This window comes from Diospyros lotus, chromosome 8, assembly GCF_014633365.1.
Source record: "Diospyros lotus cultivar Yz01 chromosome 8, ASM1463336v1, whole genome shotgun sequence".
Taxonomy (NCBI): domain Eukaryota; kingdom Viridiplantae; phylum Streptophyta; class Magnoliopsida; order Ericales; family Ebenaceae; genus Diospyros; species Diospyros lotus.
In genome coordinates, this window is record NC_068345.1 from 6,573,573 (window position 1) to 6,597,820 (window position 24,248).

Here is a 24,248-nt window from a genome sequence, read left to right on the forward strand (position 1 = left end):
ATGATGGAAAGCAAGGTGAGTCGCAAGACTCAGCAAGTTTATATAATAAGGAAGGCTGTAAACGAAACAGAAGAGAAGATCACCCCAAATATAAACCCACATGTACACACAAGTCATGTGACGCAACAACGCAACAGTGCCGCATAATAAAACATATACCGGTCCTTGGGGCCCACATAGAACACCTGGCACCCAAGTCCCATACCAACCTGCCGCTGCCCTGAAAGGCAACATAAATCACCACAAACCTGTGCGCACTGTCCCGGGTCGGTACTCCCGTCACCCGTATCCCTGCCGGTACTCCCGACAACCGAGCCAAAGGCTCCCTCGGAACGGTACTCCCGTCCGAGAACTAATAACTACCAGTAACCATGCAATGCATATAAAATGCAAGGCGTAATGAGCACCAACGTGATACAAGGCGCCCATACATCCAGGCATCAAGCCATGCTCCGCCCACGTAGTAAATCACACGCGATGCATATGCTCGTGCTGGATGCAACCTGACCAATCTAAAATGTCTGTGATCAAGCATAACCAAATCATGATGATCCCATCATGCAGCCCGAACCCATGTGCATACCAAACCATGCAACAAAAATGAAATAATCAGGCATGCTATAATCACATAACGATAGAGTAGGTTAGCAGTGCCTAACACCGGTCAGCGGTTAGTGACTAGGAGAGACCATCTGACGGCCTAAAATAGACCATACAACAGTTTCACCGTCACCGAACGACTAACCCTTGCCCCTACTGCCCAACCGCTCTAGCCAATAAATAACCGAAAATCCATAATAATACCCGACAGCTAAGAACCTAGCCCCGGGTGAGTACGATATCATTCCCATAGGATTGGGGGTGATACAAACCCCCGTAGGCAACCAACGATTAATACCCTCGAAACCAGGTTAATAAATTAAATTATTAAACACACCGTTTAAATTCCATAATTTATTAACAGCCAAATCTAACGAAGGGAGGCCAAATAAATTGACATCGAAAGAATCGACAATGAGGGTATATAGAACTTGCCTTTCCGGAGATAACCTTAGGCTCAATTTGACCAAACACGATCAAAGTTATACAAACTGCAATATTCCAATTATAGACAAAATTAATAAAATTGGGCCCCAAATGAAATTTCAACCGCAGAAAATATTAATTACTAGTTTAATTACATACCTGGATAATTAAATCAGAGATTAAACGGAGTTTAATCCGATTTTTGAAGCCCCAAAATTCTCAGATTTACGTCGCACGCACTGCTGTTTTTTTCTGAAATTTTTGCTGCTGAATTCCACTCAAAACACGCCCGAAATCAGGCTAAATCTCGCGCAAAAAGGGGGTAAGGGGGCGGCGCCACGTGGCAGCGCTGGAGCGGCTGCTGGGGAGGCCACCGCCTCCTTCAAAACGACGTCGTTTCGACGTCCTTGGGTTGATTAAATCAGCCCAAAAATCCACCCCTCGCGCACGCCTGCCCGCGGACTCGAAGCCGCGTCCACCGGCTGGCCGCCTCGCGCACGAACCGCCCGCGCCCACGTTCACATCTAACCTATATATGTTTTAAGTTATATTTAATGTGACTTTTCCCTCTTCTGCGATTCATGCCAGCACCCCACAACTTCCATTAATCACACAATCACCCCCTATAATAATTACAGAAATGCTCGAACTTTCTAAAAATCACACAACTCGATTTATTTTAATTTTTTTTTTAAAATCCCAGAAATTCCTAAAATAACACAATTAATTATCCTAACTTCTTATTTCCATAAAATCATATAATTAAATTTTTATTTAATCCCAACAACTTATTTTAATAATTCTTTTAAATCCAATTACCCCAAAATTAATTTAATTACCATATACGGGCGTTACAAATCCTCCCCCCCTAAAAAGAATTTCGTCCTCGAAATTCGTACCTGGCTAGGCAAACAACTGAGGATGAAGTCGCCTCATCTCCTCCTCTAGCTCCCAAGTAGCCTCCTCAGGGGTATGTCGCTGCCACTGGACCTTCACATAGGGAATCGTACGGTTACGGAGCACTTTTTCTTTCTGATCCACAATGCTAGCAGGCAACTCGGTATATGACGCATCCTCTTGCACCACGAGCGGATGGTAGTCAATTACATGCCCGGGATCTGCCACATACTTACGAAGCATAGAAACATGAAAGACATCATGTACGTGGGCTAACTGAGGGGGTAAGCTAATCGATAAGCCAACGGTCCGACTCGCTCAAATATCTCAAACGGTCCCACATAACACCCCTCATCGGCATAACCCGAAGAAAAACATGATCACCCACCTCAAACTCCAAATCCCGGCGTCGTCTGTCAGCATAACTCTTTTGACGGTCCTGAGCTGCCTTCATCCTAGCCCGAATCAACTGGATCTTCTCTGATGTCTGCTCTACCAACTCCGGTCCAAGCAATGCTCGCTCCCCAATCTCGGTCCAACAAATCGGTGATCTACATGGTCGCCCGTACAACGCCTCAAATGGTGCCATCCCAATACTGGCCTGGAAGCTATTATTATAGGCAAACTCCACTAACGTCAAATGATCATCCCAGCTCCCATAGAAATCCAATACACAGGCACGGAGCATATCTTCCAAAGTCCGTATGGTCCGCTCCGACTGCCCGTCAGTCTGAGGATGGAAAGCTGTACTAAAAGTCAACTGGGTCACCATAGCACTCTGCAATGCCTCCCAAAATCGTGAGGTAAATCGAGGATCCCTGTCTGACACAATGCTAGCTGGGACTCCGTGCAGTCTCACCACCTCATCAATGTATAGCTTGGCTAGTCGATGAATAGGATAGGTCTTCTTGACAGGTAAGAAGTGCGCTGATTTAGTCAACCGATCAATAATTACCCATATCGAGTCGTACCCCCGGCTGGATCGTGGCAATCCTGAGACAAAATCCATAGCTATGCGCTCCCATTTCCACTCCGGCACAGATAAAGGTCGTAATAATCCCGCAGGCCTCTGGTGCTCAGCTTTGACTTGCTGGCACACTAAACATCGGGATACAAACTCTGCTACGCTCCTCTTCATGCCGCTCCACCAATATTGGCGCCGTAAGCCCTGATACATCTTCGTCGCCCCAGGGTGGATAGTATAGGGAGAACGATGAGCTTCCTCTAGGATCCTCTGCCTAATATCACTGTCACTCGGCACGCAAATCCGCTCACGAAACAATAGCAAACCATCGTCCCTCTGGTTGTACCCTAATGGCCCAAATCTCTCCATATCAGCCATAATCGTGTCAAGCTCCACATCCTGTCGCTGTCGATCGCGAATCTGATCCTCAAGATCTGAATGGATACTCATGGCAGCACAATAGAGTGTAGGATTATCTGATGCCATAGAGATAGTAAGATCGCTCATCTGCTCCAGTAAGAACCACTCCTGCACCATCATAGCTGCAACTGATGCTCCACGGCGACTCAGTGCATCTGCTACCACATTGGCTTTACTTGGGTGATAGAGGATCTCGCAATCATAGTCCTTAAGCAGCTCCAACCAACGGCGTTGTCTCATATTAAGTTCCTTCTGAGAAAATAAATACTTGAGACTCTTGTGATCTGTATATATCTGGACTCTCTCACCATAAAGATAATGCCTCCAAATCTTCAAAGCAAACACTACGGCCGCTAACTCCAGATCATGTGTAGGGTAATTCTCCTCGTGCCTCTTCAACTGTCTGGATGCATAAGCATTCACTCGGCCGTCCTGCATCAAAACACATCCCAACCCTGCATACGAGGCATCACTATATACAGTAAATAACTCACCACACCTGGATATTGTCAGTACTGGCGCCGAAGTCAAACGCCGCTTCAACTCCTGGAAAGACCTCTCACAAGACTCGTCCCAAATAAATCTGACGCCTTTCCTCGTCAACTTCGTCATGGGTGATGCAAGCCGTGCAAAGCCTTCTATGAATCGTCGATAATAACCGGCAAGGCCAAGAAAACTCCGAATCTCCGTCACTGTCATCGGTTTCGGCCAATTCATCACGGCTTTAGTCTTTTCTGGGTCTACTGAGATACCCTCACCTGAGACCACGTGTCCCAAGAATACCACTCGGGTCTGCCAAAACTCACATTTCGAAAACTTGGCATATAACTGCTCCTCTCTGAGCTTCTGCAAAACCACGCTCAGATGTACCTCGTGTATCTCAGGGCTCGGTGAGTAAATTAGGATGTCATCAATGAAAACTATGACAAAAGAGTCCAAATATTCCTTGAATACTCTATTCATCAGATCCATAAATACTGCAGGTGCATTGGTCAGCCCAAATGGCATGACCACAAACTCATAATGGCCGTAACGTGTACGAAATGCGGTCTTCGCAATATTCTCATCTCTGACTCGCACCTGATGATAACCTGACCGCAAATCTATTTTGGAAAACACTGATGCACCACGCAATTGATCTAGTAAATCATCCACACGGGGTAAGGGGTACTTATTCTTAATTGTTACCTGATTAAGCTGCCGGTAGTCTATACACAGTCGCATAGACCCATCTTTCTTACACACAAATAATACTGGAGCCCCCCATGGCGATGTGCTCGGTCGAATAAACCCCCTCTCCAAAAGATCTTGCAACTGCACCTTGAGTTCTTTTAATTCATTAGCAGCCATACGGTAAGGAGTCTTGGAAATAGGCTACGTACCTGACAACAGATCGACTGCAAAATCAATCTCCCGGTGCGGCGGTAGTCCCGACAACTCAGCTGGGAACACATCTGGAAAGTCTCGCACCACAGGATAGGCAGCCAACTCCTTCTTCTCCCCAGCTATCACGGTTACAAATGCAAAATAAGCTTCACACCCACGTCGTATAAGCCTCTCGGTGTGCATAACCGATATCATCGGCGTAGTCACCACAGGCTTTACACCCCGGTATGTAACAACTGGTCTCCCCGGATGCTCAAATGAAATTACCTTCCGACGACAATCAACTCGAGCATAGTGCCGTGAGAGCCAATCCATACCCAACAGTAAATCAAAATCCTGAATCGCCAAAACAATAAGATCTCCTAAAAATACCTGGTCATGAATCCCTATCTCGCAATCCCTGACCATCTCACTTCCCAACAATACCATCCCTCCCGGTGTCGAAACAAATAAATCATATGGTAAGGGGTCACACGGGATTGGGATCTTATGCAACAAATGGGGTGCTATAAAAGAGTGAGTAGAACTTGTATCAAATAAAGCACGTACATCGTGGCCATGAAGAGAAAGTATACCTTGTACCGTATCACTGCCCTCAGCTGCCTCGGCGGCTGTCACCGCAAACGCCTTCCCTTGCATCTGTACTCTCTCTGTAGGCCCTGGGCACTGTGCTGCTGGAAGGGGTAGTGGTGCTCCTGGACCCGGTGCCCTAGGTGTAAACTGTCTCTGAGCTGGTCTGGGTCCCACACCTCCCGTCCGTGGCCCTCCAATCTGTGGTGGCTGGGTGCACACGTTCGAACGATGGCCCCTCTATCCACAACGAAAGCAAATGACATCCTGCCCTGTGGCCGGTGTAGCTGGTGGGGCCGGTGTAGCTGGTCTGGGCCCTTGTGGACAGTCCCTCTTCAAATGTCCCGGTTGACCACAACGATAACACACGTCCCGACGAACATCCCGGTACTGACCCTGGTGTCTCTGTCCGCACTGTCGGCACTATGGAAGCCCAAAACTCTTACTGCCCGCATCCCACTTCCTTTTCTTACTGCTACTCCCAGCGCCCTTCATGACTGACTGATCTGATCGTGCCTCCAATCGGTCCCGCTCCACTGCGTGGGCCCGCTGTACAACCGTAGGAAAGTCGGGTGCCTCGATACCAGCCATGACGTGACGAATCTCTGGTCGTAGCCCCCTCTGAAACTTGCTGACTCTGCGAGACTCAGGGGTCACTAACTCTGGAGCATAACGAGATAACGCCACAAAATCAGTCTCGTACTGTGTGACTGTCTTGCTTCCTTGATGTAAGTCAACAAACTCGAACACCTTCTGCTCTCTAACCCAAGCCGGTATATAAGTCTCATTGAATGCCGCGACAAACTGTGCCCATGTCGGGCTTCCATCACCATATCGCTGTCTGGTGGTCTCCCACCATCGTTCGGCGTCTCCGCGCAACAAGAAGGTCCCCAGTCGAACTCTATGGGCCTCTGCACAGCCTATAGATCGTAGATGTTTCTCCACAGCCAATAGCCAATCCTCGGCCTCTGTCGTGTCGGCACCTCCACTAAACTCTGGTGGACGTAGGGCCATAAAGTCTTTAAGTAATGCGGCACCAGAACTGTCCCCTGCTCCCGGTGTACCTGAATGTGACGCCTGGGCCGTAGCGGTCCTACCATCGCGACTGCGCTCCTGACGTAACTGAGATGCCGCCAGTACGTCCACGGCCCGTAGAAGACCTGCCAATGTCTCCTGCATGTCCGGAGGCCCTGGCTGTCTCTCATCTCCTGTATCTGTCGCCCGTACCTCAGGAGTAGGAACAAGGTGCCCTCTACCTCGCATCGGTGGTCTACCACGACCTCGTCCACGACGTGCGTCCATGAGTCCTACATAACCAAAATTAATTAGAACGCATTTCGAAATTAAGGACACGACCTGACACTCTAACTCTACCTAACAGCCTTGGTGTACAGTTACTTGTCCCCCAAATTGACTCAATGACGCTCTGATACCAACATTGTAGGCACCCCTGCCCGGATATCCCAACCGCCCGGTCTATCCGAACGAGAGCGCCTACATAAGAGAAGAGAAACAAACACAAGACAAAAATACCCTGGCATGCATACATATGAAAAATACAACAGCGGAAGCAAAACAATAGACATGCACGCCTACAAGTACCCTGCTGGAACAGCAGTCAAGGAGTATATAAAAATATACAGACACCTGTGCCAACGATAAATGATACAAGGAACAACCGGGCACAGTCAAAAATGAGAGTCAGAACTCCTAACAAAACATCAGAGAAAACGAGGGCAGCTAACTGTACACCCTACCGACACGGCTGGCTGCTAGGTGGCACGGTCCTCGCCCTCGACTTTAGCCTTACCCTTACCTGGAATGATGGAAAGCAAGGTGAGTCGCAAGACTCAGCAAGTTTATATAATAAGGAAGGCTGTAAACGAAACAGAAGAGAAGATCACCCCAAATATAAACCCACATGTACACACAAGTCATGTGACGCAACAACGCAACAGTGCCGCATAATAAAACATATACCGGTCCTTGGGGCCCACATAGAACACCTGGCACCCAAGTCCCATACCAACCTGCCGCTGCCCTGAAAGGCAACATAAATCACCACAAACCTGTGCGCACTGTCCCGGGTCGGTACTCCCGTCACCCGTATCCTTGCCGGTACTCCTGACAGCCGAGCCAAAGGCTCCCTCGGAACGGTACTCCCGTCCGAGAACTAATAACTACCAGTAACCATGCAATGCATATAAAATGCAAGGCGTAATGAGCACCAACGTGATACAAGGCGCCCATACATCCAGGCATCAAGCCATACTCCGCCCACGTAGTAAATCACACGCGATGCATATGCTCGTGCTGGATGCAACCTGACCAATCTAAAATGTCCGTGATCAAGCATAACCAAATCATGATGATCCCATCATGCAGCCCGAACCCATGTGCATACCAAACCATGCAACAAAAATGAAATAATCAGGCATGCTATAATCACATAACGGTAGAGTAGGTTAGCAGTGCCTGACACCGGTCAGCGGTTAGTGACTAGGAGAGACCATCTGACGGCCTAAAATAGACCATACAACAGTTTCACCGTCACCGAACGGCTAACCCTTGCCCCCACTGCCCAACCGCTCTAGCCAATAAATAACCGAAAATCCATAATAATACCCGACAGCTAAGAACCTAGCCCCGGGTGAGTACGATATCATTCCCATAGGATTGGGGGTGATACAAACCCCCGTAGGCAACCAACGATTAATACCCTCGAAACCAGGTTAATAAATTAAATTATTAAACACACCGTTTAAATTCCATAATTTATTAACAGCCAAATCTAATGAAGGGAGGCCAAATAAATTGACATCGAAAGAATCGACAATGAGGGTATATAGAACTTGCCTTTCCGGAGATAACCTTAGGCTCAATTTGACCAAACACGGTCAAAGTTATACAAACTACAATATTCCAATTATAGACAAAATTAATAAAATTGGGCCCAAATGAAATTTCAACCGCAGAAAATATTAATTACTAGTTTAATTACATACCTGGATAATTAAATAAGAGATTAAACGGAGTTTAATCTGATTTTTGAAGCCCCAAAATTCTCAGATTTACGTGCGCGCACGCACTGCTGTTTTTTTTCTGAAATTTTTGCTGCTGAATTCCACTCAAAACACGCCCGAAATCGGGCTAAATCTCGCGCAAAAAGGGGGCAAGGGGGCGGCGCCACGTGGCAGCGCTGGAGCGGCTGCTGGGGAGGCCACCGCCTCCTTCAAAACGACGTCGTTTCGACGTCCTTGGGTTGATTAAATCAGCCCAAAAATCCACCCCTCGCGCACGCCTGCCCGCGGACTCGAAGCCGCGTCCACCGGCTGGCCGCCTCGCGCACGAACTGCCCGCGCCCACGTTCACATCTAACCTATATATGTTTTAAGTTATATTTAATGTGACTTTTCCCTCTTCTGCGATTCATGCCAGCACCCCACAACTTCCATTAATCACACAATCACCCCCTATAATAATTACAGAAATGCCCGAACTTTCTAAAAATCACACAACTCGATTTATTTTAATTTTTTTTTAAAATCCCAGAAATTCCTAAAATAACACAATTAATTATCCTAACTTCTTATTTCCATAAAATCATATAATTAAATTTTTATTTAATCCCAACAACTTATTTTAATAATTTTTTTAAATTCAATTATCTTAAAATTAATTTAATTACCATATACGGGCGTTACAATATCTCTCTCTTTGCTAGATTTCAACTGTGGGCAAAATCTAATCATGAATTTGTGAGAAAGAGACCATCTCTCTTTTAAGTATTCTTTTACAACGGATTATATAATTTTTAAAAATTTATTGTAAAAACGAAAAAAAAATCCTTAGATTATGGGGCACAATGCTCTGCTCTCTTCTTTGCAGCAACTATCTCATCTACCACAGATTTCCATGGCTGCCTTGCTCCTGTCGATGTCGCCTTCAAGTTGGCATGCACACAAATCGAATATCCATGATGAATTGTCCCGTAAACAACTATCATGGTACATCATACTTCGTGGTATAAGCTGAAATATATATGGTACATCATATTTTTCAAATAGGTCAATCTGAAAAATATAAGCTGCAACTAGTGGTACAACATGGTATAACACAAACAAAATATGTACAAATCAGTTTTACTTCAGGCAGGCTACAAATCACTGGCCGCCGCACCGGGCTTTTACGGTGACAGAATTCTCAACGGCTCTAAGCCAAGGACTGTCTTCGAATTTGCATTGTTCGTCAACGGGTCGCTGCACATCGACCCGCCTCATGAAAGCGGGTCCCCACGTCGGTGTCCCGTCCTCGTACGAGTTATGGGTCAGTCTCCTCAACCCGGAACCGTCCAATCTCATCGTAAAGATTTCGCCGTAGGGCTGAAAGTGATGAGGGTTGCAGATTGGTTCCGCCGACACGGCGGCGTAGTCTGACGTAAAGACCATGCTCTTTCCGTCCGGGCTGAACCACGGGTGGTTGACCCGTCCACCCGGCTCGCTCTCGAATACCTTCTTCAGAGCCGTCCCGTTCGGGTGGACCATGTATAATGCAAAGCTTCCTGAACCCGGGTTTTCTCGATCCGATGAGAAGGCGATCCAATCTCCATCGGGCGACCAATTTGCCATCGTGTCGTCCCATGGCCCTTCCGTGAGTCTAAACAGCCCGGCCTTCTCCCCATTTACGGCATCCATTATGTACAAATTCTTGTACCCCGAGCGGCTCGACCGGAAAACGACCCATTTCCCGTCCGGCGAAGGCGATGGGAAGGCGTTGTTCTCGCCTCCCTCCGTCAATTTTTTGTAGGTCAATTCGTCGTCGTCAATACTAACAGAGATCACGTCAACTTCGGTGCTCACTGAAGAAAATGAGGGTCCAGCGCTAGTGTATATTACCCCTTTCCTTATTGGATCCCAAGCGGTTGCGAATACACTTCCAGAATAGACCTGGCGAAGGCCCGACCCATCTAGGTTCATCACATAAATGCCTTGGAGGAAACTTACAAAAGCAATTCGATCACCCGCCGGTGAGAAAGAAGGAAAAGAGCCGTCGATGCGGAAAACTGATACATCTTTTAGTGGGGTGTGGATGTTTTCGAGTGACAAGTGGTTATCTTTCATGCCGTTGCTCAGCCCTCTGCATTTGTGGTACCCGACTCGGGTGAAATCGGGGGAGACGAATGGATTAAAGTGATTGGCTTTTGGAGAAACATTTCGTGTGACCTCCCAAAACTGTTTCGAAACAACGTTAAAGAGCTCTATGTGGCGATACGCTGAATCGGGTCGCCGGGTTGCCACGGCGATGAAGGTCCTGTTGGCAGCCGAAGTCGCCGGAGTGAAAGCATGAAGGCCCGGTGGAGTGACTCGCTGAGTCACCACTGAGTCAACACTGATTCGACAGCTTTTAGGAAGAATTGCTCTGTAGACGCTCCACCACCCATCGTCACTCTCCCTGTGAAAGTAAAGAGTGGACTCGTCCACCCAACTAGGCCACCCGCCGTGCTCCACCACCTTGACTCGGCCGGACCCGTCCTTGGTCCTGAAAATAAATATATCGGTCTTCAGCTCTTCCACTTCGCCGCTCCACCTTCCTTCTCCATACGAAGCCACGGCCGTCCAAGTCCCCGACGGCGACACAGCGGGGCTAAGATCAGTCACCCCTTGAGGGGTCAATCTCTGAGTCAACCCGGTCCTCAGGTGAGTTGAGTACACCGCCGCCCAACTCGTCCTCGGCACGCCACTCTTCTCTTGGGTCGAAACGTAGACCAGATGATCACCCACCAAACTGGGCCTATCCTTCATCGAAATCCGACCGTGGGATTGTTGATTCCCAACCAAAGGGACTTGAACCCGATTCGAAACTTCGAGCGTTGACCTCCTTCTGCCGCGATCAGGACCGCCACCGTGGAATACTGCGTCGAGGTATATAGTCGAAGATCCGTTCCGCTCGGAGACATAGATCAGGTGGATCGGCGGCCGCGAAGCTGGGTTTGTGGTGAGGATTTGATCAAGCAGAATGGACGGTGATGATGGGGAGATGGCGGGGAAATGGCCGTTGTAGTTGACAGAGCGGCCGTCGGTTATCTGAAATTCTTTGGCGGAGTTGGGCGTGGAATCATCGAACTGTGTCGGGAGAGTGAAGATGTCGAACTCGTAGTTGGAGCGACCCACCGTGTAGAAGAGGATGGAGCTGCGCGCGCTTCGGCCTTCATGGTCTGCCGCCGTAGGAAACCATAGGCACAAAGCGATTAAGAAACGGAGAGCCAGAGGCAGCTTCATCTTCATGGGGGTGGAGTCTGGTTCAGTGACTCAGTTCAGTTAAAGGTAAATCGCCTTCTTTGTTCAATAAATAAAGCGGGAAATGTTGGAATATGGTGGGGCTGCTGAGTATTTAATTGAAATATTTCATAGGCTTTGTATAACAAGAAACCCGTATTTTTATTTATTAAGTGAGTTTATTTAGTATATATTTAAAAAATAGTGGTTGCATATTCTGTCATAGTAAAATTGATTAAGTAAATAAAATATTTGGGAAAACATAATTATGAATAAGGGGCTAAATTAATGCATGACCTAATATAAGGGGTTAATTGAAAATCTGTAATGGCTTGGGGGAGGTAATTGTAATTTTGGTTAAATACACATAGATAGGTATGACAAAGATAGGGTGGTAAAATAAAAAATACATGCGTCTTAATATAAGTTATCTCAAATGATGTAATATTAGGGAATTCCAAAGAGTAGGAATGTAATATTTATTCAACATATCCTATAGAAAGTGTTGACGAGGTCCCTGTTCCTGTCTGTCAGCAATAGCATTCTTGAAGTTTCTTGAAATCATCGCGATTTGATAAAGAAAGAAAAATATATATGTTTGAGCTTCAACCCAGTTAGTTATCCAGCCAGAGCCAGCCAAGCCTGCAGTTAGAAAGGCTTCTACCAAATGAGAATGGAATTTGGTGGAGGATCTCAGCCCTTGCCCTTAGCGTTCACATTGAACAAGCAAATGGCTCCATCTCCCAATGGATAGACGTTAATCTTTCTCAAGCATGGTGTCGTTTTCTATTGTCATCCTTTTCAAAATTGTCAAACATTTTGAACAAGCAAATATGTCACTTTGTTTGTAGCGATAAAACAATCGCCAAAACAATCTCTCCAACCTCTCTCATTCCTAGTCAGGGACGGAGCTAGAAAAAATTTTAAATGAGAGCAAAATTTATTAAAAAAAAAAAAGAAATAATATAACAATATAAATATACTAAAAATTAACATTATTTATTTAATACCTTACAATAATTCTTTGCGATGTTTCATATTTTAATAAAGTTGTATAATAACTTCATTATTAATTTTTAAAAATATCTATTTCTCAACATAAACAACTAGGCTATCATTCATCCACTGATCTTACATTCGATTGCGCAATCTATCATTCACAATGTTCATTACAGAAAATACTTTCTCGACAATAATAGTAGCAATTGGAAGAATTAGTGCCAAAGTCAGAAACTTGTATACAAACAGATATATTGTGTTTTTTTTTTGTCATAACCAACTTCTCTGCAAAATCACCAAGCCCTTTCAATCTTTCGAGCTCTTTGTTAAAATGCATATTAAAAATAAAAGTTTCAAATTGATCATCAAGTGTTAGGAGATTTATTGATGAAAAATCTTCTAGATAAAACTCAACAAGTTGAATCGATCCTTCCTTATCAAAAGTAGAGAATGAATCGTTTTGTAATGACCCATAATTAAGATTTAAATTAATTATTCAATTATCAAGGTAATTTAATTTAAAAAGGAATATTAATTAATGATAATAATAATAGTCAACCATAGTTGCTGTGGGGATTCTGTGTATGTAATATAAATATAGGTTGTGAGGAGTAATAGTATGTTAAGAATAAATTATTAACTATTATAATTTTAAGTGTAAGAATAAGTTATAATCAAGCAGCATAATGATAATGTATTATGAGATTAAGGAGTTGGAGGGTAGCAGTGCGTGAAGTGCTAACTTAATGAAGGAAACTCAAGTTAACAATTAAAATAAGTGAATGGGTATACTATTATCTAGGTGCTTAGTAGATCAAGTGGCGCATGCGCATTGGGGCTGGGATTTGGATGCAGGACCGAGCATTTGAAGAAGGGTTGACTGCTGCTGACTTCGCTGGAAATTATTTTCAGCCAATTAATGATGGAACGGTGCCGTTTTTCTTGAGGCGGTGGCCTCCCAGCAGCTGCTCCAATGGCTGCCACGTGACTCCCTCCCCTCCACTCCTTTTTGCACAAATTTAAAGCCCAAATCGGGCGTTTTTAATGCAGCGAACAGTGAGCGATTTACAGAAAATTCAGCGAGCTCGCGATCGTGAATTTGAGAAATTTGGGCTTTCAATCAGGATTAAATCAGGTTTAATCAGCGATTTAATTAGTCAGGTATATAGCCTAGCTAGTAATTAATATTCTGTACGGTCAGAATTTCGTTTTGCGTCTAATTTTATTAATTTTGGCAAATAATTGGGATATTGCAGTTTGTATAATTTTTACTGCTTTTGGACCCAACGAGCCTAAGGATATCTCTGATAAGGCAAGTTCTTCTTACCTATCTCGTCGTTTTTTTTCGTTGGCGATTTATTGGGCCTCCCTTCATTTGTTTTGGCTATTAATTAATTATGAAGTTTTTAAACGATTAGTTTAAGATTTAATTTATTAAATGGATCTCGTGGGTTTTATTCGTTGGTTGCCTACGGGGGTTTGTGCCACCCCCTGCCTGTTGGGAATGATGTCGTACTCACCCGGGGCTAGGTTCTTAGCGGTTCGGGTATTAATTGGATTTTTGGTTATTTTCTAGCTGGAGCGGTTGTGCAGTGGGGGCTAGGAGCGGCGGTTCGGTGACGGAGTGACTATCGTACGGTCTACCTTAGGCCGCCGGCGAGTCTCTCCTACCCACTGATCGTTGACCGGTGCCAGGCACTGCTGACTAGCTTAGCCATTATGTGATTATAGCATACTTGCTTATATTTTATTCTCGTTGCATGTTTTGATGTGCACATGGGTACAGGCTGCATGTTGGGATTAACATGACTTGGTTATGCTTGGTCACGGGCATTTTAGCTTGACTAGGATACATCCAGCACGGGCATATGCATTGCGTGTGGCTTACTATGTGGGCGGAGCATGGCCTGATGCCTGGATGTATGGGCGCCTTGTATCATGTTGATGCTCAATACGCCATTGCATTTTATGTGCATTGCATGGATACTGATATTATTTAGTTCTCGGACGGGAGTACCGTTCCGAGGGAGCCTTTGGCTCGGCTGTCGGGAGTACCGGCAGGGATACGGGTGACGGGAGTACCGACCCGGGACAGTGCGCACAGGCTTATGGAGATATATGTTGCCTTTCAGGGCAGCGGCAGGTTGGTATGGGACTTGGGTGCCAGGTGTCTTATGTGGGCCCCAAGGACCGGTATGTGCTTTTATTACGCGGTGCTATTGTTTGGTTGCGTCACATGGCTTGTGTGTACATGTGGGTTTGTATTTGGGGTGATCTCTTCTTCGATTCATGTTATAGCCTTCCTTTTCATATAAACTTGCTGAGTCTTGCGACTCACCTTGCTTTCCATCATTCCAGGTAAGGGTAAAGCAAAGGCCAAGGGTGAGGATCGTTCCACTTAGCAGCCGGCCGCGTTGGTAAGGTGTACAGTTAGCTGCCCTCGTCATCTCTGATGTTTTGCTAGAGTCGTTGTCTTTTATTTTTGACTGTGCCAGGTCGTCATTTGTACCTCCTATTGTTGGCACAGGGTCTGTATGTATTTTTATATACTTCATGACCGCTGTATCAGCGGGGTGCTTGTGGGCATGCATGTTTACCGTTTTGCTTCCGCTGTTAAATTTCTTATTTATGCATGCCAGGGCATTTCTGTCTTTTGTCTGTTCCTCTTCCCTTCTGTGAGCGCACTCGTTCGGATAGACCGGGTGGTTGGGATATCCGAGCGGGGGTGCTTACACGTTTGGACATAGACATGCTACACAAAGAAGCAACTCGGTATTTGCCTCCGATAAACGATCATTCAACTCTTGAAGTTGCATATCAATAGCAACATAGAATAAATCTACACTGAAATAATGCAAATATGTTATTTCTGGAGCTTGACATTGTAGGCAACCACGAGGTGCACGTCGTATAAACATATCATCCATGTTTGGGACATCAATGTAGTGCACTTGACAAAAAGAATGGACTTGTTGCAAAAACGAATCACACCCATTATCTCTGAAAGACTGGAGTCATTATTTGCATAGTTTCACAAATTCCATTGCATTTACAATATCTTGATTTTTTTCTCTATAATGCATTTGATAATTCATTTGTCATCGCCAAAACAGTTCTCATCAAGTGTAGATTAAATGCAAAATCAAATGATAGTATTGACTCCAAAAAATTGTATACTTCACATTTTTTATCAAAATTTGATCATCAGCACTAATAATTTCAAGTACAACAATAATAGCTGAGAACATGGCAAGCAAACTAATCAAAGAATTATAATGTGAACCCCAATATGTATCACCAGAACGTTGAAGGGTAGTTTTTTGATTAAGTCCATTCCACTTAAAATATCACCATTCTCCAATGCTTTTGCAACAATATCTGCTTGTTTCTCTTGAAAATGATCACAACGTTTAGAAGATGCTCCAACAATATTGACCACGTCAGCAACCAAACAAAAAAAGTTAGAAATTGAAATATTCTTCTTTGCCACGGCTACAAGAGCTAGTTGAAACTGGTGAGCAAAATAATGAATGTAAAAGGCACAATGATTATCTTTTAAAATAAGTAATTTGAGACCATTGAGCTCACCCTGCATATTACTTGCCCCATCATAACCTTGTCCTCTCAATTTAGACAAGTTTAAGTTATATTTAGAAAATATCTTGTCTATTGCAACCTTAAGTGAGAAAGCTGTAGTACTAAAAACATGCTTAAGACCAATGAAATGTATATTTGTCCATTGTTATTCACATAACGTAAAATAATTGACATTTACTCATTTGTTGACATATTAGGAGATTCATCAACTATAATAGAGAAAAATGAATCCTCAATGTCTTTGATAATAACATTGATCGTTTCAGCAACACAAGTACTTACAATATCCTTTTGAACATCGGGTGATGTTAATTTGCAATTTAGAGGAGCTTTGTTCAATGTAACTGTCTTAATCTTATTATTATGATTAAGTAGAAATTGCAATAAAATGTTACCTAGATTCTCTGAATTCTCAGATTATCATGACCCTGAAACGAAAGCCCCTGTCGTAACAAAAGTCTAACACAATCAATTGATGCAGTAAGACGAATACGATAGTCACTCCGTACTTATTTTGACTACTTGAAGAAAGCTAACTGAATGTGTTGCTCTTGATTCATCAAAGCCTCACACTTGATATAAGCTTTGTTGTGTGAACTATCATGATCCCCAGCATGAATAATAAGCCTGTCTTTACTTTTCCAATACAAAAATCCTTCACTAACAAAAGCATTGTCTCCTCCTTATTTATCCACACTTGTTTTAAATAGATAACAATACAAGCAAAAAACAGCATCTTTTGATACACTATACTTCAACCAAGAACCAAACTCTTTAAATCAAGTAGGATTGAATCGTTTAGTTTGTGTCTATCCAAATGGTCTATATGGAAAGTTATGATCTAGAGGCTAACACGGATCTTTTTGCATATATGCTCTTCGAACTTAATCTCGAATATTAACATCGTGATCCAAAATTGGAATCCTTAGTCCAGGATCGGTGGAAAGTTGTGTAATATCAAAAGTAACACTATTTGATTTTTCCATATCAACATCTTCTACAACCGACAGAGATTTTTCGTTTAAAAAATCTATCCATGACTATTTCAAATTCAAGATAAAAAATGATAATTAGAGAATACACAAATTCATAAATTTATCAAGTGCGCGTGTGCAAATTGTAATTGATTAATATCCACATTATGTGTGGTTGTTCAATTGATCCAACAATCAAATATTAAATTATGTATGCCTCTACAATTGATCCAACAATCAAATATCAAATTACGTACGCCTGTGCAATTAATCTAATAATCAAAATATCAAATTATGTGCACTTGTATAACAATTAAAATATCAAATTACGTGTGTCTTTATAATTGATAAACTTATTTATCAATCTTAACACCACATTAACAAATTTATTTTTGAAAACACCCCAACATTAGTTAACAAAATTTAAGTTCATTTAATTTTAAAAATAGGATAAAAATCTTTACCTTTTTGGATAAAAGTGATTAGCAATGGATAGAGGGGTTGTCGGGTTGGAGCCCGGGAGGGCTAGCTGGTGACGAGGGTGAGGGTCGAGTCAAAGGTGGCGAGTCAGCAATGCCGGTGAGCGATGAAGCAAGAGGCCCAGAAAGGCTAGCTCAGCGAGTCGGCGACTGACGGATTGAGCAAGGCAAGCCGCGAGTAAGTGAGCGACCGATGAGGGTGAGAGAAGCAGCGGCGACCTCAGTAATGGTTTGAGTCGTCTAATCCAAAGCAGGCACGGAAGGAGGTTGGAGCAAGTGAGGGTGAGAGACAAGAAGTTGAAGCCGGCGACACCGAGCAAGAGCTAGTGCAACTGGTGCGAGAGAGGGAGAAGGGAAGAGGGGGTGGGCAACGAACAAGTGAGAGAGAGACTGATTGAGGGAGCCAGGAAAGGTCTCTCCCAGTATTCAATTTTCTAGCATGCCTGAGTGCACGCCAAAATCAATGGTGGGCCAAGGCCCTGAGAGCCTACATTGGCACCGCCCCTGGCTGTTTTATTTCTTACTAATATAGTAAACAAACTTTTGTTGACGGATAGTCAAGATGTTAACTTACTATACTTGAATCTAAACTTAGTTCTCTATTCATGATTTATCATTATTATTTTCATGTTAAGACTTAATATATTCATTAAATATTTGGTGAAAAAGTTAAAAGTTGGAGGGCAAATTAATTGCACATTTTCTGAACTTGTTTTTGGTCAAACAAAGGTTATAAAATTACCCTAATTAGAGATAACACCTCTTCTGTTGCTAATTGTGTTAAATAAATGTATAGTGAACTCATAAACTGTGGGTTTTAACATTTCTTAAACTTTATTCTTAACTAAATTAGTCCTTAAATTTTTCCAAAATAGCCAAGACACATTTTTTTTGCAAGAAATGTCGATAATTAAACTAATTTATGTTAAATTATTCTTGTTCTTTATCGAATTTTGTTTGACTACCATATTTTCATTCAAATGAATTGTCTTGGTCATTTTGAAAAATGTTCAATGATCAATTTGACAAAAAATAAAGTTTAAAGGGTGTTTGGGTTAATAACCCAAAGTTCAAAAAGTATTAAGCTAAAAATCTAAAGTTTAAAGATGTATAGTTAATTAACTTAATAAGATAGTGATAAAACGATATCGTGACTAATTCAAAAAAGTTTAGAGATCGATTGGGTGAAACATAAGTTCGAGTGTATGCTACATGCCCAAAATTCTTTGCACCCATGCAAAAAATAAAATTATTTTACATAAAATTACCCTAATTAACATTTAATTTATCATTCATATCTAATTCATATTCTATCCCCTCATAATTTGGGGTGTTTAGAATTCAACCTAATTAAATGGGCTCTCGTCTTGTTCGATCCATACTCGTCCAAGACCTAAAATCAGTTAAGAGTTATTAAATTAAATATAAATAATAATATATTTTAACAATAATTAAAATAAAAAAGCAATACATAATTTACTTATTTATTGTACATATTATACATTATATACAATCTCTTCTTTCTCTTCTTCACAGGTTACATATATATTATCCTGTACATATTGTAATATACATAATATACTTATACTGGTTTGATTTGTTTTAAATTTGAATGTTAAAAATTTTAACATTATAAAATTTGACAAAAAATTGGGTTTGAATGATATATAAATATATATTTTAAAATCTTTCTCGTCTCTTCTCTCTCTCTCTCTCTCTTCGCTAGATTTCAACTGTGGGCAAAATCTAATCATGAATTTGTGAGAAATAGACCATCACTCATTTAAGTATTCTTTTGCGACGGATTATATAATTTTTAAAAATTTAGTGTAAAAACGAAAAAAAACCCTTAGATTATGGGGGCACAATTCTCTGGTCTCTTTTTTGCTGTAATTCTCTCATCTATCACAGATTTCCATGGCTGCCTTGCTCCCGTGGATGTCGCCTTCAATATTGGCATGCACACAAATCGAATAGGCCAATCTGAAAAATATGTACAAAACAGTTTTACTTCGGACACAAATCGAATTGTCCCATAAACAACTATCATGTCAAATAGGTCAATCTGAAAAATATAAGCTGCAAGTAGTGGTACATCATGGTACTACAGCACAAACAAAATATGTACAAAACAGTTTTACTTCGGACAGGCTACATATCACTGGCCGCCGCACTGGGCTTTTACGGCGACAGAATTCGTAACGGCTCTAAGCCAAGGATTGTCGCTGAAGTTGCATTGTTCGTCAAGGGGTCGCTGCACATCGACCCGCCTCATGAAAGCGGGTCCCCACGTCGGTGTCCCGTCCTCGTACGAGTTATGGGTCATTCTCCTCAACCCGGAACCGTCCAATCTCATCGTAAAGATTTCGCCGTAGGGCTGAAAGTGATGAGGGTTGGAGATTGGTTCCGCCGACACGGCGGCGTAGTCTGACGTAAAGACCATGCTCTTCCCGTCCGGGCTGAACCACGGGTGGTTCACCCGTCCACCTGGCGCGCTCTCGAATACCTTCTTCAGACCCGTCCCGTTCGGGTGGACCATGTATAATGCAAAGCTTCCTGAACCCGGGTTTTCTCGATCCGATGAGAAGGCGATCCAATCTCCATCGGGCGACCAATTTGCCATCGTGTCGTCCCATGGCCCTTCCGTGAGTCTAAACAGCCCGGCCTTCTCCCCATTTACGGCATTCATTATATACAAATTCTTGTAACCCGAGCGGCCCGACCGGAAAACGACCCATTTCCCGTCGGGCGAAGGCGATGGGAAGGCGTTGTTCTCGCCTCCCTCCGTCAATTTTTTGTGGGTCAATTCGTCGTCGTCAACATTGATAGAGATCACGTCAACTTTGGTGCTCACTGAAGAAAATGAGGGTCCAGCGCTGGTGTATATTACCCCTTTCCTTATTGGATCCCAAGCGGTTGCGAATACTCTTCCAGAATAGACCTGGCGAAGGCCCGACCCATCTAGGTTCATCACAGAAATGCCCTGGAAACCAAAAGCAATTCGATCACCTGCCGGAGAGAAAGAAGGAAAAGGAGCATCGATGCGGAAAGCTGATACATCTTTTAGTGGGGTGTGGATGTTTTCGAGTAACAAGTGGTTATCTGTCATGACGTTGCTCAGCCCTCTGCATTTATGGTACCCGACTCGGGTGAAATCGGGGGAGACGAATGGATTAAAGTGATTGGCTTTTGGAGAAACATATCGGGTGACCTCCCAAAACTGCTTAGAAACGACGTCAAAGAGCTCTACGTGGCGATACTCTGAATCGGGTCGCCGGGTTGCCACGGCAATGAAGGTCCTGTTGGCAGTCGAAGTCGCCGGAGTGAAAGCATGAAGGCCCGGTGGAGTGACTCGCTGAGTCACCACCGAGTCAACACTGATTCGGCCGCTTTTAGGAAGAACTGCTCTGTAGACGCTCCACCACCCATCGTCACTCTCCCTGTGAAAGTAAAGAGTGGACTCGTCCATCCAACTAGGCCACCCGCCGTGCTCCACCACCTTGACTCGGCCGGACCCGTCCTTGGTCCTGAAAATAAATATATCGGTCTTCAGCTCTTGCACTTCGCCGCTCCACCTTCCTTCTCCATACGACGCCACGGCCGTCCAAGTCCCCGACGGCGACACAGCGGGGCTAAAATCAGTCACCCCATGAGGGGTCAATCTCTGAGTCAACCCGGTCCGCAGGTGAGTTGAGTACACCGCCGTCCAACTCGTCCTCGGCACGCGACTCTTCTCATGGGTCGAAACGTAGACCAGATGATCACCCACCAAACTGGGCCTATCCTTCATCGAAATCCGACCGTGGGATTGTTGATTCCCGACCAAAGGGACTTGAACCCGATTCGAAACTTCGAGCGTTGACCTCCTTCTGCCGCCATCAGGACCGCCACCATGGAATACTGCGTCGAGGTATATAGTCGAAGATCCGTTCCGCTCGGAGACATAGATCAGGTGGATCGGCGGCCGCGAAGCTGGGTTTGTGGTGAGGATTTGATCAAGCAGAATGGACGGTGATGATGGGGAGATGGCGGGGAAATGGCCGTTGTAGTTGACGGAGCGGCCGTCGGTTATCTGAAATTCGTTGGCAGAGTTGGGCGTGGAATCATCGACCTGTATCGGGAGACTGAAGATGTCGAACTCGTAGCTGGAGCGACCCACCGTGTAGAAGAGGATGGAGCCGCGCGCGCTTCGGCCTTCATGGTCTGCCGCCGTAGGAAACCATAGGCACAAAGCGATTAAGAAACGGAGAGCCAGAGCCTGCTTCATCTTCATGGGGTGGAGTCTGGTTCAGTGACTCAGTTCCGTTAAAGGTGAATCGCCGTTCAATAAATAAAGCGAGACTGCGCGACGGGGAGGAAATGTTGAGATATGGTGGGGCCGCTGAGTATTCAATTGAAATATTTCATAGGCTTTGTAGAACAATAAACCCATATTTTTATATATTGAGTGAGTTTATTTAGTATATATTTAAAAAATAGTGGTTGCATATTCTGTCATAGTAAAAATGATTAAGTAAATAAATAGTGGTTGCAATTTTTTAATTAGTTCCCATACTATACATTAAATATGGCTTAGGTTAATTCAAAACTATTTTTTAGGGTAGATTACAATGAGCAACCCTTAGGCAATCACTTGAATTTAGTGTTAGATTACATGAGATGAGAAATAATGTGTAGAATTTAGTTAATTATATTTTATCATGGTTGTCGACATTTATTCAACATATCCTACAGAAAGTCTTGAAGTTGATTTGATAAAGAAAGAAAAAGATATATGTTTGAGCTTCAACCCAGTTATCCAGCCAGAGACAGACAGACAGCCAGCCAGCCCTGCAGTTAGAAGAAAGGCTTCTACCAAATGAGAATGGAATTTGGTGGAGGATCTCAACCCTTGCCCTTAGCGTTCACATTGAACAAGCAAATGGCTCCATCTCCCAATGGATAGACGTTAATCTTTCTCAAAGCATTGGTGTCATTTTCTATTGTCATCCTTTTCAAAATTGTCAAACATTTTGAACAAGCAAATATGTCACTTTGTTTGTAGCGATAATTAAACAATCACCAAAACAATCTCTCCAACCTCTCTGATTGGTAGTGCTACTGGGGTAGTTCGAAAAAATAAAAAAATAATATTAATGGTGTGAAAAGAACCAAAGACCATCAAGAATCACTCTCTTCGTCGTCATCGCATGATTTTAACAAATTCATATATATATATATATATATATATATCTCCCCTTATTTATTTATTTAATTTTTTAATTATCTTCACCTCTACTCATCTTTCAGTTTTGATTGGCCACGCAGTGGGAATTAAGGAAAGTGTTCCTGGTAATTAGAGGGTTTAATGAAATTTATAACTGAAAAATGCTTTGGTCCATTTATTATCCTTTAAATACAAGCTTAAGCTGGGGCAACTCCGTGCACACTTCATGGATGTGTGCCACCTGTCTCATTACCAATATTTTAAGAGGAATAAATACCTCCTACCCTTTATTTACAAGAGGACAAATCACAACTAAAACACACCAATCTCAAATACTTAAAAGGTTAAGCACGTCATTAAATTATTTATTTATTTGAAGGAGCGACCATTTCTTTTCTTGGACTACTTCTAAATTACTTTTTTATTATTGAGCTAAATTGTTCCAATCAACTTATTATTTATTTTGATATTTAATAAAACATAATTTTAATATATTTAAATCCCCTAATAGATCTTTGATATGTGTTATGGTGGATAACATATTTTAAGTATTATAATATTTTATATATCAAAATGAATCAAGAAATGATATTTGTTCTAAGTGGAATATTAGCGCATTATAAGATGACATATATATATAAGAAAATATTTTTCTTTTGAAAAACTATTTTTTGATATATTTTGATAGCTAATATCCATTGTTGTTAAAATAATTTTTAATGAATTTTTTAATAAATAGAATGCATGTATTTTGAGAGTAGTAAAATCACTAAATCTCGAATTTATACTAAATATAAAATTCTATTTTCTTATTGATTTATATTTTGATTTTTTAGATATTTTTATTAAATCCAAATGGAGGTACTTTCTTATTTATATTTATGTATTAAAGTAAATAGAATGTAAAATATAAATTAAAAAAATATAAATTAAAGAAAATATAAATATGTTGTGATGTATACATATTATAAATTATATCATCAAAGCAAATCTAATTTTTCTGAAAATCTAGATTGAGAGTCGACTCCCAATGAGAGAGAATTGACTATTGGTTATGCAGAGTCGAGATAGCCGATAGCAAGTTTTGGCCAGTCGATTGGAAGTTGACTGTAGACCAATAAGAGTCGAGTATGGGTGTCGCAGAGTCGACTATTAGTTAAAACAGTCGACTGTCAGATTCCAACAGTTAGATTCTTTTAACATTTTCACAGATCCGTTGAAAGCTCAAGTATATATATCTTCAAGAAATTTTTGGAGAAGGCTAATACACTATTAAGATCTATCATTTTAAAGCATACCAAAGCTCTCAAGAACTCAAGAAAAACAATCTAATGTCCAAGCATTAAAGATATATCATTTAGAGCCTAAAGCAAAGGAGAAGAACTTTTTCTTCTTATTGGTAACTCTTGTATTATTTATATTTTGCTTGTAATATCATTATTTTTAATTTCATAT

General features: G+C 42.6%; 3 protein-coding genes across 3 annotated transcripts in view; 1 reads left to right on the top strand and 2 right to left on the bottom strand.

Moving 5' to 3' along the window:
• Window positions 1-24,248, top strand: part of LOC127807102 (uncharacterized) — a 72,030-nt gene that overhangs the window by 35,640 nt on the left and 12,142 nt on the right. The gene's annotated exons all lie outside the window — the stretch shown is intronic.
• LOC127807103 (uncharacterized) lies at window positions 9,269-11,597 on the bottom strand. Its single transcript, XM_052344729.1, has one exon. It carries the CDS (start codon window positions 11,545-11,547, stop codon window positions 9,427-9,429), a length of 2,121 nt encoding a protein of 706 aa, XP_052200689.1. The 5' UTR covers window positions 11,548-11,597; the 3' UTR covers window positions 9,269-9,426.
• LOC127807104 (uncharacterized) lies at window positions 19,572-21,910 on the bottom strand. Its single transcript, XM_052344730.1, has one exon. It carries the CDS (start codon window positions 21,858-21,860, stop codon window positions 19,746-19,748), a length of 2,115 nt encoding a protein of 704 aa, XP_052200690.1. The 5' UTR covers window positions 21,861-21,910; the 3' UTR covers window positions 19,572-19,745.

Bases quoted from the DNA above. Each gene is read 5' to 3' on its own strand.
- LOC127807103 (XM_052344729.1), bottom strand. From the start codon at position 11,547: ATGAAGATGAAGCTGCCTCTGGCTCTCCGTTTCTTAATCGCTTTGTGC.
- LOC127807104 (XM_052344730.1), bottom strand. From the start codon at position 21,860: ATGAAGATGAAGCAGGCTCTGGCTCTCCGTTTCTTAATCGCTTTGTGC.